Source organism: Elgaria multicarinata, chromosome 10 (genome assembly GCF_023053635.1).
Source record: "Elgaria multicarinata webbii isolate HBS135686 ecotype San Diego chromosome 10, rElgMul1.1.pri, whole genome shotgun sequence".
Lineage (NCBI taxonomy): Eukaryota > Metazoa > Chordata > Lepidosauria > Squamata > Anguidae > Elgaria > Elgaria multicarinata.
The window spans coordinates 89,761,994-89,775,760 of NC_086180.1; the positions used below are offsets into that span (position 1 = coordinate 89,761,994).

Genomic DNA, 13,767 nt, shown 5'->3' on the forward strand with positions numbered 1-13,767 from the left:
TTACTTTCTCTGTACTGTTCGGCAGGGAAGTGCACCAGAGCAATACCGGTGTAGGGTTAGGGTGCTTCCAGATGGACAGCTCCTACTGCAAAGACATTGAGCAGGATTTCATCTTTCCCTCCTTAACAGATTTTCTGTAGCAAAAAAAGACAGAAGAATCCATGGGAAGGCACAGGTGGATTACAAATAGATGATGACGTCTGGATCCTCTATTAAATTCTGTGAACAAGGGAAGATGATTGCTCAATGAAAGCCTCATTTGAAAGCACCCTTTGAAAGTACTGTTTGAACAGGGCCAAGGAGACGACTTTCTGGAGTATGTATTCTGCATCTAGGGAAAATGACTGGAGATGTTTTCAGGCTTCAGGGGACAAAACAACTGTATGCAAATTACATGCGGTAAACTACAATGTATGTGACAAGGGTATGCATTCAAGAAAACTATTTTATCCAAAAACATTTAAACACTACAGCTTATGTTTTGCATAACTTCAAGAGAAACTAGCATGGTGTGTGTACGGGTGGGGTAAGGTGGAGTAGGCCTTGTTCTTACATGAAGGGAACAACAATTCTAAGAATTATGAAAGACGTCACATTATTTAACTAAACGTCTAGTCAATTTTGTCCATGACTCAAATACAAGATAATATAATTCTGAGGAAAAATATGCCAATAACTTAATGGTTTATTAGTCAGTCAACAATATTACAAATATTTAAAAATTACTTATTTTATAAATAGTTGGCAGCAAACTATTCCATTACAGAGTTAAATTACCAGTACAACAGACAGACTGGAGATTTAGACACCTGGAAGATAACAGTAAAATGAACTAAAAGATTTTAACAGAAGATTTTAAGCTGAAGGCGATTAAGGGAGCAATCCACCAAACACTGCCTGCGGGAAAAACCCTTTTACTTGTGGGGCTTTTATGGGTGCCACTGAAATCCATCTTTACAGTTCAGCAGCAGTGCCTGGTGCATTGCTCCCTTTGTGTCCATAAAAAGCATGGGTTTTATTTTTATTTAGAAAAAAATAAAAACTGTTTTAACACCCCATTAGGAATACAAAATAAAATTAACTGAAAATATTAATTTGCATATCAAAGAACGATTTATAATTACAATCCAAACACTCCATAAACCACTTGTGCGATTCTTTACAGAAACTCGGAATTTAGAAACTAGTTTCTTTAATATTACAAAGATTTCAGCTCCAAAAATAATTCAACATAAAATAAACTTTTAGCAATTAGCATCATAAAATTATATATTTCCACATAAAAATACAAAATAATATGAATGACAATATGAAAAATTATTCCAAGTATTTTTACTATTTGAAATAAAACAAACAAACAAAACCCAAAATGACAACAAAATAGAAATATGCATGAAAAAAGTCTCTCCTTTTGTTAGCAAAACACTATCCAAAATAACTACGATCATTTACATCAGTACAAAGATTTCTGGATTTTAAAAAATATTTGCAATGACAAAAGGGGTTTTCTTTTTCTGACAGTAAAAAATGACACTGTGGATAAAATTTGCAAAAGATGCAATGAAAAAAATAAAATTTGCATTAAAAAGGTTTACACTGTTATTCTTTTTATACAAACATTAGAAACAGTATTGCACGTCACAACACAGAATCGAGGTTAGTCAGCCTTCCAAAATGTGTTATATTCAAGTTTTGTAGCATCTTTGAGGAGAGGCTCTGTGCAGCCAGATGCAACAGCGAATAAAATATCAAGTGTTTTCCATACACAAATATATAAATGCTAAATGTTTCCTTCTTAACAAAAAGTGTGGACTTTTAAAGTATTTTTTTTCTTCCACAGTCATACATTTGGACAGCAATATGCACATTTGGGGTAACAAAAGTAAAGAAGCTTTAAAAATACAAAAATACAATAAAATTAATAATCTCCTACAAAAATAGTAAAATAAATATGATTTTATAAAAACAAAAATAAACAATACAGTGTTAAACAGTTAAGAGAATAAGGGCACAATCCACCAGGGAGGTCTCTTGCATCATTCTGTGTTGAAATAAACAGGAGCTGCTGCACCAGAAAATAGTATGTGCCAGCCCCCACTGAGATGCATGGGAGCTAAGAGAACGACAGGTTTCCTGCGCAGCCTTCATTCATTTCCAAAGGTATTGATACTGGAGGCCTCCCAAATGGGTTGTGCCTCTAAGAACATGGATTTAAAAAGGAAGAGAAAGAGGAGATGTAGGTTACAGGAGCTATTAGCTTTAATAGCTCCAGAAATGAAGTTGTCAAGAATAGCCTGATATTTAGATTAGTTTACCCATACGAAAAAGGTATCCTCGTGTTTTCTTACAGCTTTATTGGGGGGGGGGGGGAGAGAGAAAGGATTTTTCAACATCTCCAATTATTTTGTGTACTATTTTTCCATATTCATCTTCATTATTTAAAATATGTAAAGGCGCTTCAATTTTAAACTTCAAGCAAGAAATATGAAAATAAAGTTAAAAATATCTGCAGAATTAAATTATATCTGAATAATTAACGTTGCAAAACTACTGATTTTTTTCTTTCTAAATTCCAAAAATTGAGGTATAGCAAAGGAGATGTCATCTGTCAAAAAAAGTGTGCCTTAAAATAGCTGACTAGTTGGGGGGGAAATCTCTCTCAGAGATATAAAAATAGTGCATAACAAATGTCAAAAATGGATCAAGGTTTGGCAGGGCTTAAGGTTAGAAAAGAATACTCCAAAAAATCTGGAGGATCATGGTTAAGTAACAAATAGGGTACATTGACAAATAAATCAGTTAGAAAGCTCTTCTTAAAACAGCATCAACTTTAAAACTTTAAAAACTTGAACCACAGCCACAACAAAACAGCAGAATTAGACATGAACCACATATTGAACAGTACAAAAAGCACATTGCAGACAACCAATATAAGAGCAACGCTTTGCTTACATGAAGGATTGTCCCCAAGGGGTTGCCAAGAGCATAACCCTTGTAAATTTCTCTCTTGGAATAAGACTTTCAATTCTGCATTTGCTGTTGTTGGGTGCCTGCTTAAACTGCAGAGTAGCTCTTTCTTCCATTGAAACGTAAGGGCTAGTTGCATTAAAATCTTTCTGAGATGGACAAAAACACTGCTAATGAACATCCTGCATTTAGCATCAACAAAAGTTTTTGTTTTTTCAAAATCTTGCAAGTAATGTCATTACTTAGAACTCCTTCATAAAAATTAAAGCACTATGCTTAACTGTCAGTTATCTAACTACATTTCATGCAACAGTGACCCCAGTTTGACAGAAGATTTAAATACGCCCAAGGTCAAACACATACACAGAGTGTAAGCTTTCACTGTTGTCTTAAAGGTAAGATTTAGCTTTCACAACTAGCTGTCTGTATATTACACCATCTCCATTTTGACTTTATTTAGATTTTATTACTAAAGCATTAATTTTTCTTGCATGAGCACATTTTAATGCTCATTTCTCAGTAGTTTCCCATTTGGTGACTGGTTAGCAGTGGGCTGGCCATCTTTGGTTTGTAGAGGAAATTTTAACCATGAGCAATCAAAGGGGCTGAAATAAATAATAATATATATGTATATATATATATATATATATATATTTTACTCAAACTTGTGTCTATGCTACACCACTCCATGCTAATTAGAACCACACACCACAAAGTTGCACAGGGATTACAATATTATATCCAGTCTGCAAAAATCGAATTCCACTACCAACCAGGTCACAAAATGGCTGCACTTTCTAATCTAAAACTACTTTGCATATTGTACACATGTAGGACATTTTTAGGAAAAAAAACTTGAGTCACAATAATGCATGCAAGTCTCTTTTGTTACAAATTTTGCGGTTTGCTCATGCTACCTAGATTTCAGAACCTAAAGAAAAACATTTGCAATAACTCACCTTTTGTTAGATCTAGTGCATGCATAAGGTGTATACAGGTAAGTAAACATGCAATTTTTCACATTCTAAAACTATGGCAGTTTACGCCATATTGTGCTGCCTGCATTTTAATCTGTAATGCAGTGTATCTTAAAATGTTTCAATCCCGTATTAATAGGTGGCATTACACATAACACCTATATAGCAGCAAAGCTAATACAGCTTGTGATTATAAATGTTTAAAAATAGCTAATAAATCAGATTATCTTGAGGTATTATTTCTTGCAAGTCAAAATGGAGAGCAAAAATCAACCCTAGTTTTTTTTTAAATTGATGTATACACTGAAAATAGCAACAACAATAAAAATAAGTTTTTTTGTAGCAGACATATTCCATCTTCACTATTTTTGCTACCTTTGGTAATTACTGGGGCAGATCTTGAAGTTAAAAACCCATGTTTAGAAATAAGTGCACGCTTCACCCACTAAATATAGCAGCAGACAGTGTGCCCCTATGCAAAAACATTCTCATATCTAGTTTTAATTTTACATATAAAAATAAGTTGGAGAAAATACAAAAAAACATTTTTTTTTATTTTAACATGAAAATATCACAAAAATTAGTAAGCCTGAGATGTAGGGTTTTGGTGAAAAACAAGAGGCTTTGTAGTGTTTTGGCTGCTGAAAAAGATGCATGTATTAAGAGTTGGGGTGAGAAGCAGAAGAATGCACTTATTTCTTCTGCATGTCAGTATCTTCAAACACAGTAAAGCCACATGCACCCTTCATTCCTTAAGGAGATACTGGGAAACCAGGCTCAATTCCAGCGGAAGTGGATCTGGCGTGGACGGTCAGCCCCCTCTTTAACCAATGGCTTATGGAATTCACGTCCTGCCCGAGAGTGGATATTCGCCCAGCAAAACTCACAGTAATACTGTAGGCAAGTGACATTGGCACAAAAAAAGGGAGCAAACTTTCCACCACATCGTGCTCCTTGGCATTCGTCACACATCTGGTCATCTAACACATATGGCTTTACCTCCACCTGTTTAAAAAAAAACAAATACACACAGACATAAAGAGAGGAAAAGATTTGTTGAGTCTTGAATAGTTATATTTTAGAACACAAGTACTGTTACTAAATTTGTATTCCTACCTTTCCTGCAGGGACCTCAGGATGGCATACACAGGTTTATCCTATGAGTATGTCCCTTGTCAGTTAAGTAATGATAGACAATGACTGGTCCATGGTCACATGGTGAGTTTCATGCTGAAGAGGGGCATCATCAAGAATGGGTGCAATCACAAAAATAACAAACCTCATTGTTTTGGTATCTATTTTATTGTTTAAACTCTTGTTGGAAATATATTTCCATAAGCTACAAAACATGTTTCGTTGTCTTCTGATGAAGTTGCTATTTCCACCCCCCACCCTTCATTTGGACTGCAAGCACCAAATTGGGAATAATGAACCAGTCAGTTCCATAATACTTCTAAAAATGGTGCATGCTATCCAGATTTTTTAGTTTTTCACCTAAAAGTATGAAAGGGAAAAAATAGTTACATGTGAAAAGAATGTGTTTTGTAGCTTATGGAAATAGTTTTATACTGTAAAACCGATCCAAAAGATAACACAATAATTAGGGTTGCTCTTTTTTGTGTGTGAATGTGGCCATCTTGATGACATCATCACAGAATATACTTCAACCACAGAGGTTTATGAATCATTCCATATAACTAGATCTGCACAAAATTACATGTGCTCCCAGACATATCAACATTAACCCCAGCCATTTTATAACACTAATTCTCAGAAAAGCCCCCAGCAATGACATTGATTTCTAACCACTATACTTTTCCATACAAGATATAATTTAGGTTGTACTATCCATAGTACTCAGGATAATTGGGTAGCAGTACTCTCCAGTTGAAACTAAAGGGTTAATGTCTTATTAGGAATGTGAATTTAAAGTCATGTGATGCCTTTTTGTGGTAGTAGTTAGGTTTTCTCTCTCAGTAGTTAGGCCTTGTCTCACAGTCAGTTGTATTCAGCAGAAATTTATGCTCTGTTGGTTGTTTTGTTTAAATTTGATACAAAATATGAGAAAAATACAAAATCTCCAGAGTCCGCATTTTAATAAAGCTGTTCTGCTGGATCTAGTCTGCAACACCTTCCACTTCAGCCAATGAAGTTACCATTTAGGAGCAGATCTTGCTCCCGAATCATCATAATTTTTCTGGGCCTGGTATAAGCTTGCAGTGTGGACCCCCTTGCTCACACAAAAGACCTTGACTGGTTCAATGAGTATCTTTTAACTTCTTTAGGTTCTTTTCTTTAAGCTCCTTTCATTTCTGGGTGTATTAATAGTTAGACATGGTACTATGGAATGTATGTACATTAATTTTAGATACTGCTCTCTGTACTTGCAATCTAATGTCATTCTTCTGGAGACCCAGAGGCCTAACTCATTTTTGTACAGGCAGTCACTCATTGTTCTAGAGGTCACCATGGCCCTGCAGTTCAGAATGTTGCTTGTTCCATTCTAGCACCTTTTGATTGGACTCAACAAATTTCACAAGTTATTGAACAACTAATATTGATACTGGGAAATACAATTCCATAAACATCCACAGACATGAACTACTATTTAGCCCCATTTATTTCCCCATGGTAATAAGCTTGCAGCCCAGGCCGGCACACCCTGGACTTCCAGGCCCTGGTAAAGTGTTTTCCCTCTACCCCCATGTTTGGGTCCTCTACCTAATCTGCTTTCCAGATTGTAGTATGTTCAACTGCTTATATGTGAATGAATAGTTGCTATAAAAATGCAACTTAGTATATTATCATGTTATAATCTGTAGAAAGCAGAGGAAATATAAGTTTGACATTAATTCTATTCAACTTACTCGTTTATCAATATCACCATGTTGAAGTTGAACAAACCGAGCACTAATGGCAGCAATGTAGCTCTGCTGATTGGAAAAAGCAACTCGCCCAGCACCTTTTGGGTATTTTAGTTCAGGATCTGTATCGATTCCTGCATAACAAACTCCACCATAGAGACGATCCATTATCATGGCCAATTCCACTATGAAAGAACAAAAAACACTGCAGTAGCACTTTAAACAGGGAAATATTTGATAAGCTATAATGTACTGTAAGATGGATAAACAATATCAGGATCCTAAGCCATGCTGTACAGCAAAGTAGAGTATAAAATTAAGTGCTTGGCTCCCAACACTGGGACAAGATGTCAATTTGTACTGGGTATCTATAATTTCCCGCATCAGGGCAACACCTGCCTATGGTGCTATTATGCAAGCAAAGGAGACAAGGCCATTGGCTATGCTAGCTAGGGTTGACGAGAGTTGCAGCCAAAATATCTGGAGGGCCACAAGTTGCCCACTCCTGCTATTTGGGGTACCGCAGCATTACACAAAGAGCAATTTGCAGGTGTAAAGGGAACCTGGGCCTCATCTACGCATGCCGCCCTCTCGCAAGGGAGGAGTAGTAGTTGCGAGTTTTCCTGCTTGCACAATCATCGTTTACGAGGCACCTGTGAGGGAAGTTTCCTGCAAGTAAAGGAGAGCCGTTGAGGGAGAACATGTGTCCTCTGATGGTGCTTCCGCATGTGAATCGGGAGAAGTGGGCAGGAATACGCAGATGACACAGCTACGGATATATATGTATATATAGGAATCGGGAGGGATGCGCACAAATGCAAAATCATAGCTATGCATGGGGTGGATAGGAGGTCCAGTGAATATGCGATGCTGCACAGAGATATGTTTGTTTTAAAATATACACACGGTTGCTGCTACAACACGCCAATAGCCAATCAAAAACTGCCAAAAATGGGATGATTTCGATATTATTCAGGAATAAATGGCTGGTGTAGACACAGCCCTGGAGGACAAATGGCACTTTGAGCTAAACGTCCTTAGCGGTAGTACAAGAAGGCTAACATAAAGCTGTAGTAATAGGAGGGTTTTTAGGTCTCCGTGGCTTTGATCACGCAAAGTGCCACTTCACTGTTGTTGTGACACAGGCTTGTGCTTGCAACCATGGCAGCTAAAGTAGGATATTAAATTGTATTTTAAGACAAGGCCAGTACTCTAACCAAGTCAGCATATTACTCAGTACTAAATAGCAAAGTTGCTTTCTTCCAGGGCAAATTCATGCAATCACCTGCCATGTAACATTTAATGGGTTTGAAGGTAATATTTAACACAGGTACTATATGTGTATGATCACACACATGTCGGCCTAATTTGCACAATCTTTTGCTTTTATGAGGGAGGGAGTCATGCAAATTGTGTCATATATAACAAAGAGTCTTGCGGCATTTGTTGAGACTAACATTTGTAATGACACAAGTTTTTGTAGACTACAGTCCACTATTATTACTTTTAATTTCTTTTACATTCTTTTTAGGCTGCCTTTTAAGGGTGGAACCCATTGACACTTCTGTAGCTGGGAAGAGTGTGGAAACTGTGGATTTGCATGCCTGATTTTCTATCACACACAGATTCATAGCTAGGTGAATGCGAGACTTGTTCCTCAGGGATTCCAGAGAATACACAGTTTTGTCTTAAACAAGGCCAGTTCCAATGTTAGTTTACAACTCACATTTAAAAATCAAAATAGGTTTTTATTGTATACAAAAAGATCAGATGAGTCTGGCATGAATAATTTGCAGAGATCTCCAAGTGAATCCATATGTCAGAGTCAATTCACATACATGAGTTTGATGCGAGTATACTTTGTGTTTCCTAGTAAATAACTGAACATCTGAACTGGAGAACTATGTCTGTAAACAAATTATGAACATGCACCTGGGACACACAACCAATCATGGCTCTGGGGATGTCTTCACTGAGTGCCTCCATGTGTTTACCAGACACACATTCAAACATTACAGAGATCACTGGAAGAAACATCAGTCTTGGTTTCCAATTCACTAGGTTCTAATATTGAGATTGAATTAAAGCAGGGATGGGTGGTTGGGGGATGTAAGAAGAGCCATGCTGGTTCAGACCAAAGGACCATCTAGTCCAGCACTTTGTTCACACAGTGGCGAACCAGCTTTGACCAGGGAACCACAAGGACGTCATGATGCAAGCAAACTCTCCAACCCATGTTTCACAGCAACTTGTTGTGTTTGCATTTTAATGTGAACTTAACTAGTTCCACTTTTTTTAACTACTATGCAAAATGAAACTCAGTTATCCTTCAAAATTCACACTTCTCAGAATTTTGCAATGGAATTCTAAAAAAAATGAATACAAAAATGCATTATATATGGAAAATTGCTTACAAAATCTGTATATTAGGCAAAAAGACATACTGAAATGTACGTATTAGGAAAAACGTTCACAAAAATGCTTATGAACTTTCATGAAAACTCAGAATTTGGATGAAACAAATTAGACTGGAGAAATGAGTTCTAGATTAATTGAATTTATGGTGCCATCCTATTGCGAAGATTGCAAGCTTCCAAACCCAGAGGCTTACAGTTGTCCTATGTAGGGCAGGAGAAGCGATGGAGGCGATCTTCACGTTCCCATCCTCTTGCTCTGCATTTTCTCGAGATGGCTTTTTTAGCCCTTCTAGCTGGCGTGGCTCAGAGCAGAAGGGAAGGAGGCCGGAAAGGGCTCAGGATAGCTTGTATCCTGGCCTCTCCAGCCTCCTTCCCTCCCCACTAACCAAAACGCCCCCTTTCCTCCCTCTCCAAGGTTGTGTTCTCAGTCTCCAAGAGGCAGTTGATGTGGTTCTTTCTGCACTGTCTGTGGGGTGGGGGGAGGGCAGTCGGCGTGCTGATTTCCAGCTCTGAGGTTGGAGTGCTGTCTCTGACCTTGGATCTGGGAATGCAAACTATCCTATGGCCCATCAGACACTGTCTAGGGTCCATAGAATTGTTCCCTTAAGACTGAAAAAAACAAGAAGCAGAGAAACTGAAATTGATAAACTTGCTCATCCCTGGTTAAAAGGTACTGCTACTGGAGAGGGATTGGATGAGTATTTAAATTGTTGATTAGTGGGGAGGGGTGATTACTCAGTGGTGTTTGGCTAGACTCGGTTGCAGAACAGTATTTGGGCAGGAGGCTGGATTGCTCCCCACCAGGCCATCCATGAGCTGGATGATTTAGTGGTCATGGTCATAGTCAGTGACATCATCACCCCATCCCACAGCCATTTAAGCATTACTCCTAGAAAAGTATTATATTCAAGAATCATCACGAACTCTAACAAAACTTCATTTGGAGTGAGATTCAAAAGGCACACAGGAACAAGACGGGGGACGGGACCCAGATGCACAAACACAGCACTGCTGTCAAGAATATAATAATGTACATTTTATGGCATCACTGGCCTTGTCATAACATTGACAATTTCACATGCTTCATTCTAGAATGATTTCCTTAATCTTGGCGCAGTCTTCCCCAACCTGATGCCCTCCAGATGTTTTGGGCTACAATCCAAGCATTCCGGACCATTGGTCATGCTGGCTGGGGCTGATTGGAGTTGAAGCCCAAAACATCTAAAGGGCACCTAGAGAGTAGCAGTAGGGTCTGTGGGGAGTGTCTTTAGTAGTGGAAGGAGAATGAGAACGGTTGATCAAGTTTTGGGGTTCCAGAGGAGCCTGGACTACTCACGTTATTCACATTGCTATCAGCCACTTTTCACATCAGCTAACAATACAACTTTTACATGGCTTGAACTACAGCAAAGTTCTTTTGGAATAGCATACTTTGTGTGTATGGTTGCACATCTACTAGCATCAGAGAGTAGGTTTACCATTTCTGGTAGATCTGGTGACTGAGTAGCAATAAGGCCTGGGCACCAGTCTACTAAGGTAGGTAGATCAAGCCTCTGAAAAAATTGTATACCAGGTCTACCCCTCTGTTGTTTCTCATTGGGTAGAACTGGTGTCTAGACAATGTCTTTCCACCCACCGTTTTTTTCTGACTCTCTTTGCCCCTGTAATAGCCCTTCTGCTCTATAGGCAACACACAACAGATTCAGAACGTTCACAAGGGTTTCTATATTTCTTATTTCTACAATGTATGAGAAAACATTAACTTCTGTGGAAGCTGCATGGCACACTGCCTCTGCTCCAAGATCAACACCTAGGCCATAGCTAGACCTAAGGTTTATCCCTGGATCGTCCAGGGGTCAAACCTGTTCATCTAGGTGACACACAGGGAATTCAGTGCTCAGGCAGTGGCGAACCCTGGATGATCCCAGGATAAACCTTAGGTCTAGCTGTGGCCTAAGAGTGCTTGGACCTCCTGTGAGAGCTAAAACTGGCACTTTTAAAGCTGTATCTCTATACAGATATATCAACCCATTCTTAATGAATTGCACTACTGCTGCTACAGCCAATTTCACAGCCCCATCTGCATTTCTCTTAAACACCAGCTGTCCTGCCCTGAGCCGTGCTTGTTTGACTGGAAACTGAAAGTAGAGACAGGCAGGACAGATGCAGCACAACAGCCCTGTTGCTGCTCTTAAAATGACATCATGACTGGAAAACGGGGGTGGGGGGATGCACCCACTTGCCCCTTTGAGTGGGTGCCCATGATGCCTGATTTTTAGTGAACAAGCCCTTAATGATTTCCCAAACTCATGTAATGTATACCCAAAGGATAAGCAATATTTTATAGTAAAAAGCTTTTTCAAAAACTTGCTTGCAGACACAATGTTTAAAACTGTGATAGCTCCATTTTAATGTTCATTATCAACATATCTTTGTGTGTGGAATGAGTTGTGTTTTATACAAATATTAATCAAATCCATGTATGTAGTACACAATATGTTGTTTCTTGTGTTAGTCTATACCGTGCGCTGATGCAAACTTTTGTGGGAGTATGTGTTGCAAGGTGCTGATAATGCCACACACACCCTCCCCAGAAGACACACACTAGACCTGCCTACTGATGGCTTGTGACGAATACCTGACAATATGTATTCAGAGTTGATATGAGCCACTTCTGGAACCCAGCTGGGCTAGTTAAGGACTAACAATCATAATGTGCGAAGTCAATATGTGGGATACGCTGATGAAGTAAAAGAAGCTCAAATATGACAAGTATTCATTTGCATCTACCCTTGGATTGAGTTTCTTATTTTATATTTTTCTCTAAAATCCAAAGCTCTGTGATTTAGCTAGATTGTAAAAAGGAGTTGCATTAATTAATGTGTATTTGTATTAGAACTATTTACTAAGACGAGTGCATAATACTTCAGAAGTACTAACTTACCAGCTCGTAGTGGCCTGGGCACACCACCAACAAAAATGGTTTTTCGAGGATCTAGAGGCTGTGAACCATCCATCACAAAGTCACTATCACTTAAGTTCCAGGGACGGATCTGTACCTATTAAAACAAAGGAAGAAAATGGCATGTTAATTATGTCTAACGTGATTACTGGAACTGTGTTTTCCTCAGTCCATATAAAATGTCTGCCAATGCATCTCTGGTATGCATTGTTACCTGAGCCTGGGGCTGAGGGGGATGAATAAAACTAAGCTACTCTCAGCAGAGCCCTCCAACCTGCCATAGGGGTATAACTGTGAACTACACTGCAGAACTGTTGAATGCTGCTCTCTCAGCCCAACCTGTGCAGTATGGCAATAAAAGCAATGAATAAAATTGCAGGCATGTTGCAAACTAATCTCTCAGCTTCAGCCCAACCTGGAAAAGGGGTCTACTAACACCTTTGGACAACACCACTCAGAGCCTCACCTGCAGCACTCAGTGATCAGGTTTGGATGATCAGCAGAGGAAAATAAGCCACCGTGGCTTCTTTACCCTGCCTTGGGCATGCCACCCACCATTTCCCTCACTGTGGCACGGGTTGTCGTGTTGTTGTCCAAACCCAACGAACTGCATGGCAGGAATGGCTTCCAAACCACCCCATAACCCTACAACAAGCCATGGGTTGTGGGGTGGTTTGGAAGGCACCTCACCAGCTTTGGATGACATGGCAACCTGCACTGCAGTGAGGGTAATTATTGAAATGGTGGGCATGTCAGCAGCATGTGCGGAGCCACATTTTGTGAGATTTGGAGTGAACACATAGCGTCCAGTTCTGGCTATATTCAAATCTTGGATTTTTCCATTGACTTCTGTGGGCAGTTTTCACTTCCATCCCTGGGGATATTTAAAAATAGCTTATATGTGTTTCTTTTTCTGTCTTCCATTTTCACTCCATTCCATTACCCCCCTGGTCTTCCAGTCCCCACCCCCTCCTCTTAACTGTCAGTCAGCATTCCGTTGCACAGATCATGCTCACTGGGCTATTTTTGTTTTGTTTTTTGCTTTCTCTAAAGTTTCATCTTAAGTCTAAAGATATTTTGTCTAAAGATTTTTTTTCTTTAGATATCTTTCTTTTTGCAAATCTTGGGTTCTGCCAAAATCTGGTGTGCTTTCCTCTTGTGTGTGGACGGTGCAGTTCTGGCTAGAGAAGCAATGTCACTTAAATAATTGGACTGGAAATAGAATATATGATAATTTTTATACCACTCAAAATATTTGCAGTTATTCAACTTCATGGGCCCAAATAGATGTAAGAATTTTCAGCAGGACTGCTGGGTGTGTGTATAGATAATTAACCCTCCTTCTTTGGTAGTGATCCTTCTCTCTCTCCTCCCCCAGCTGCTATTAGAACAGCTTAACAACAATTTCTGACCAAATCGTGCACATTGTGATACAAGCTTGACATTTGGTGTGGTGGTATTTATGACTATTTAGATTAAAATTAGATATAGGGGCATCTCAGGAAATCATTGTAACGGCTGCCTTCTTGGAAAATGGCGGCCAAAATCCAGTTTTCGCACAATAACTCTATTATTTGTAA

The 13,767-nt window shown here is 38.9% G+C and overlaps 1 protein-coding gene across 9 annotated transcripts in view; it reads right to left on the minus strand.

The window, feature by feature from the left end:
- Positions 1–669: 669 nt before the first annotated feature.
- Positions 670–13,767, minus strand: part of CPEB2 (cytoplasmic polyadenylation element binding protein 2) — an 88,065-nt gene continuing 74,967 nt past the window's right edge. For all 9 annotated transcript variants that reach the window (XM_063135510.1, XM_063135508.1, XM_063135509.1 and 6 more), the window contains 3 exons: positions 12,170–12,284; positions 6,812–6,993; positions 670–4,949 (listed from right to left, as the gene is read on the minus strand). In XM_063135510.1, the coding sequence (XP_062991580.1) occupies positions 4,722–4,949; positions 6,812–6,993; positions 12,170–12,284 (525 nt within the window). In that variant the 3' untranslated portion in view covers positions 670–4,721. The remainder of the gene's footprint in view (positions 4,950–6,811; positions 6,994–12,169; positions 12,285–13,767) is intronic.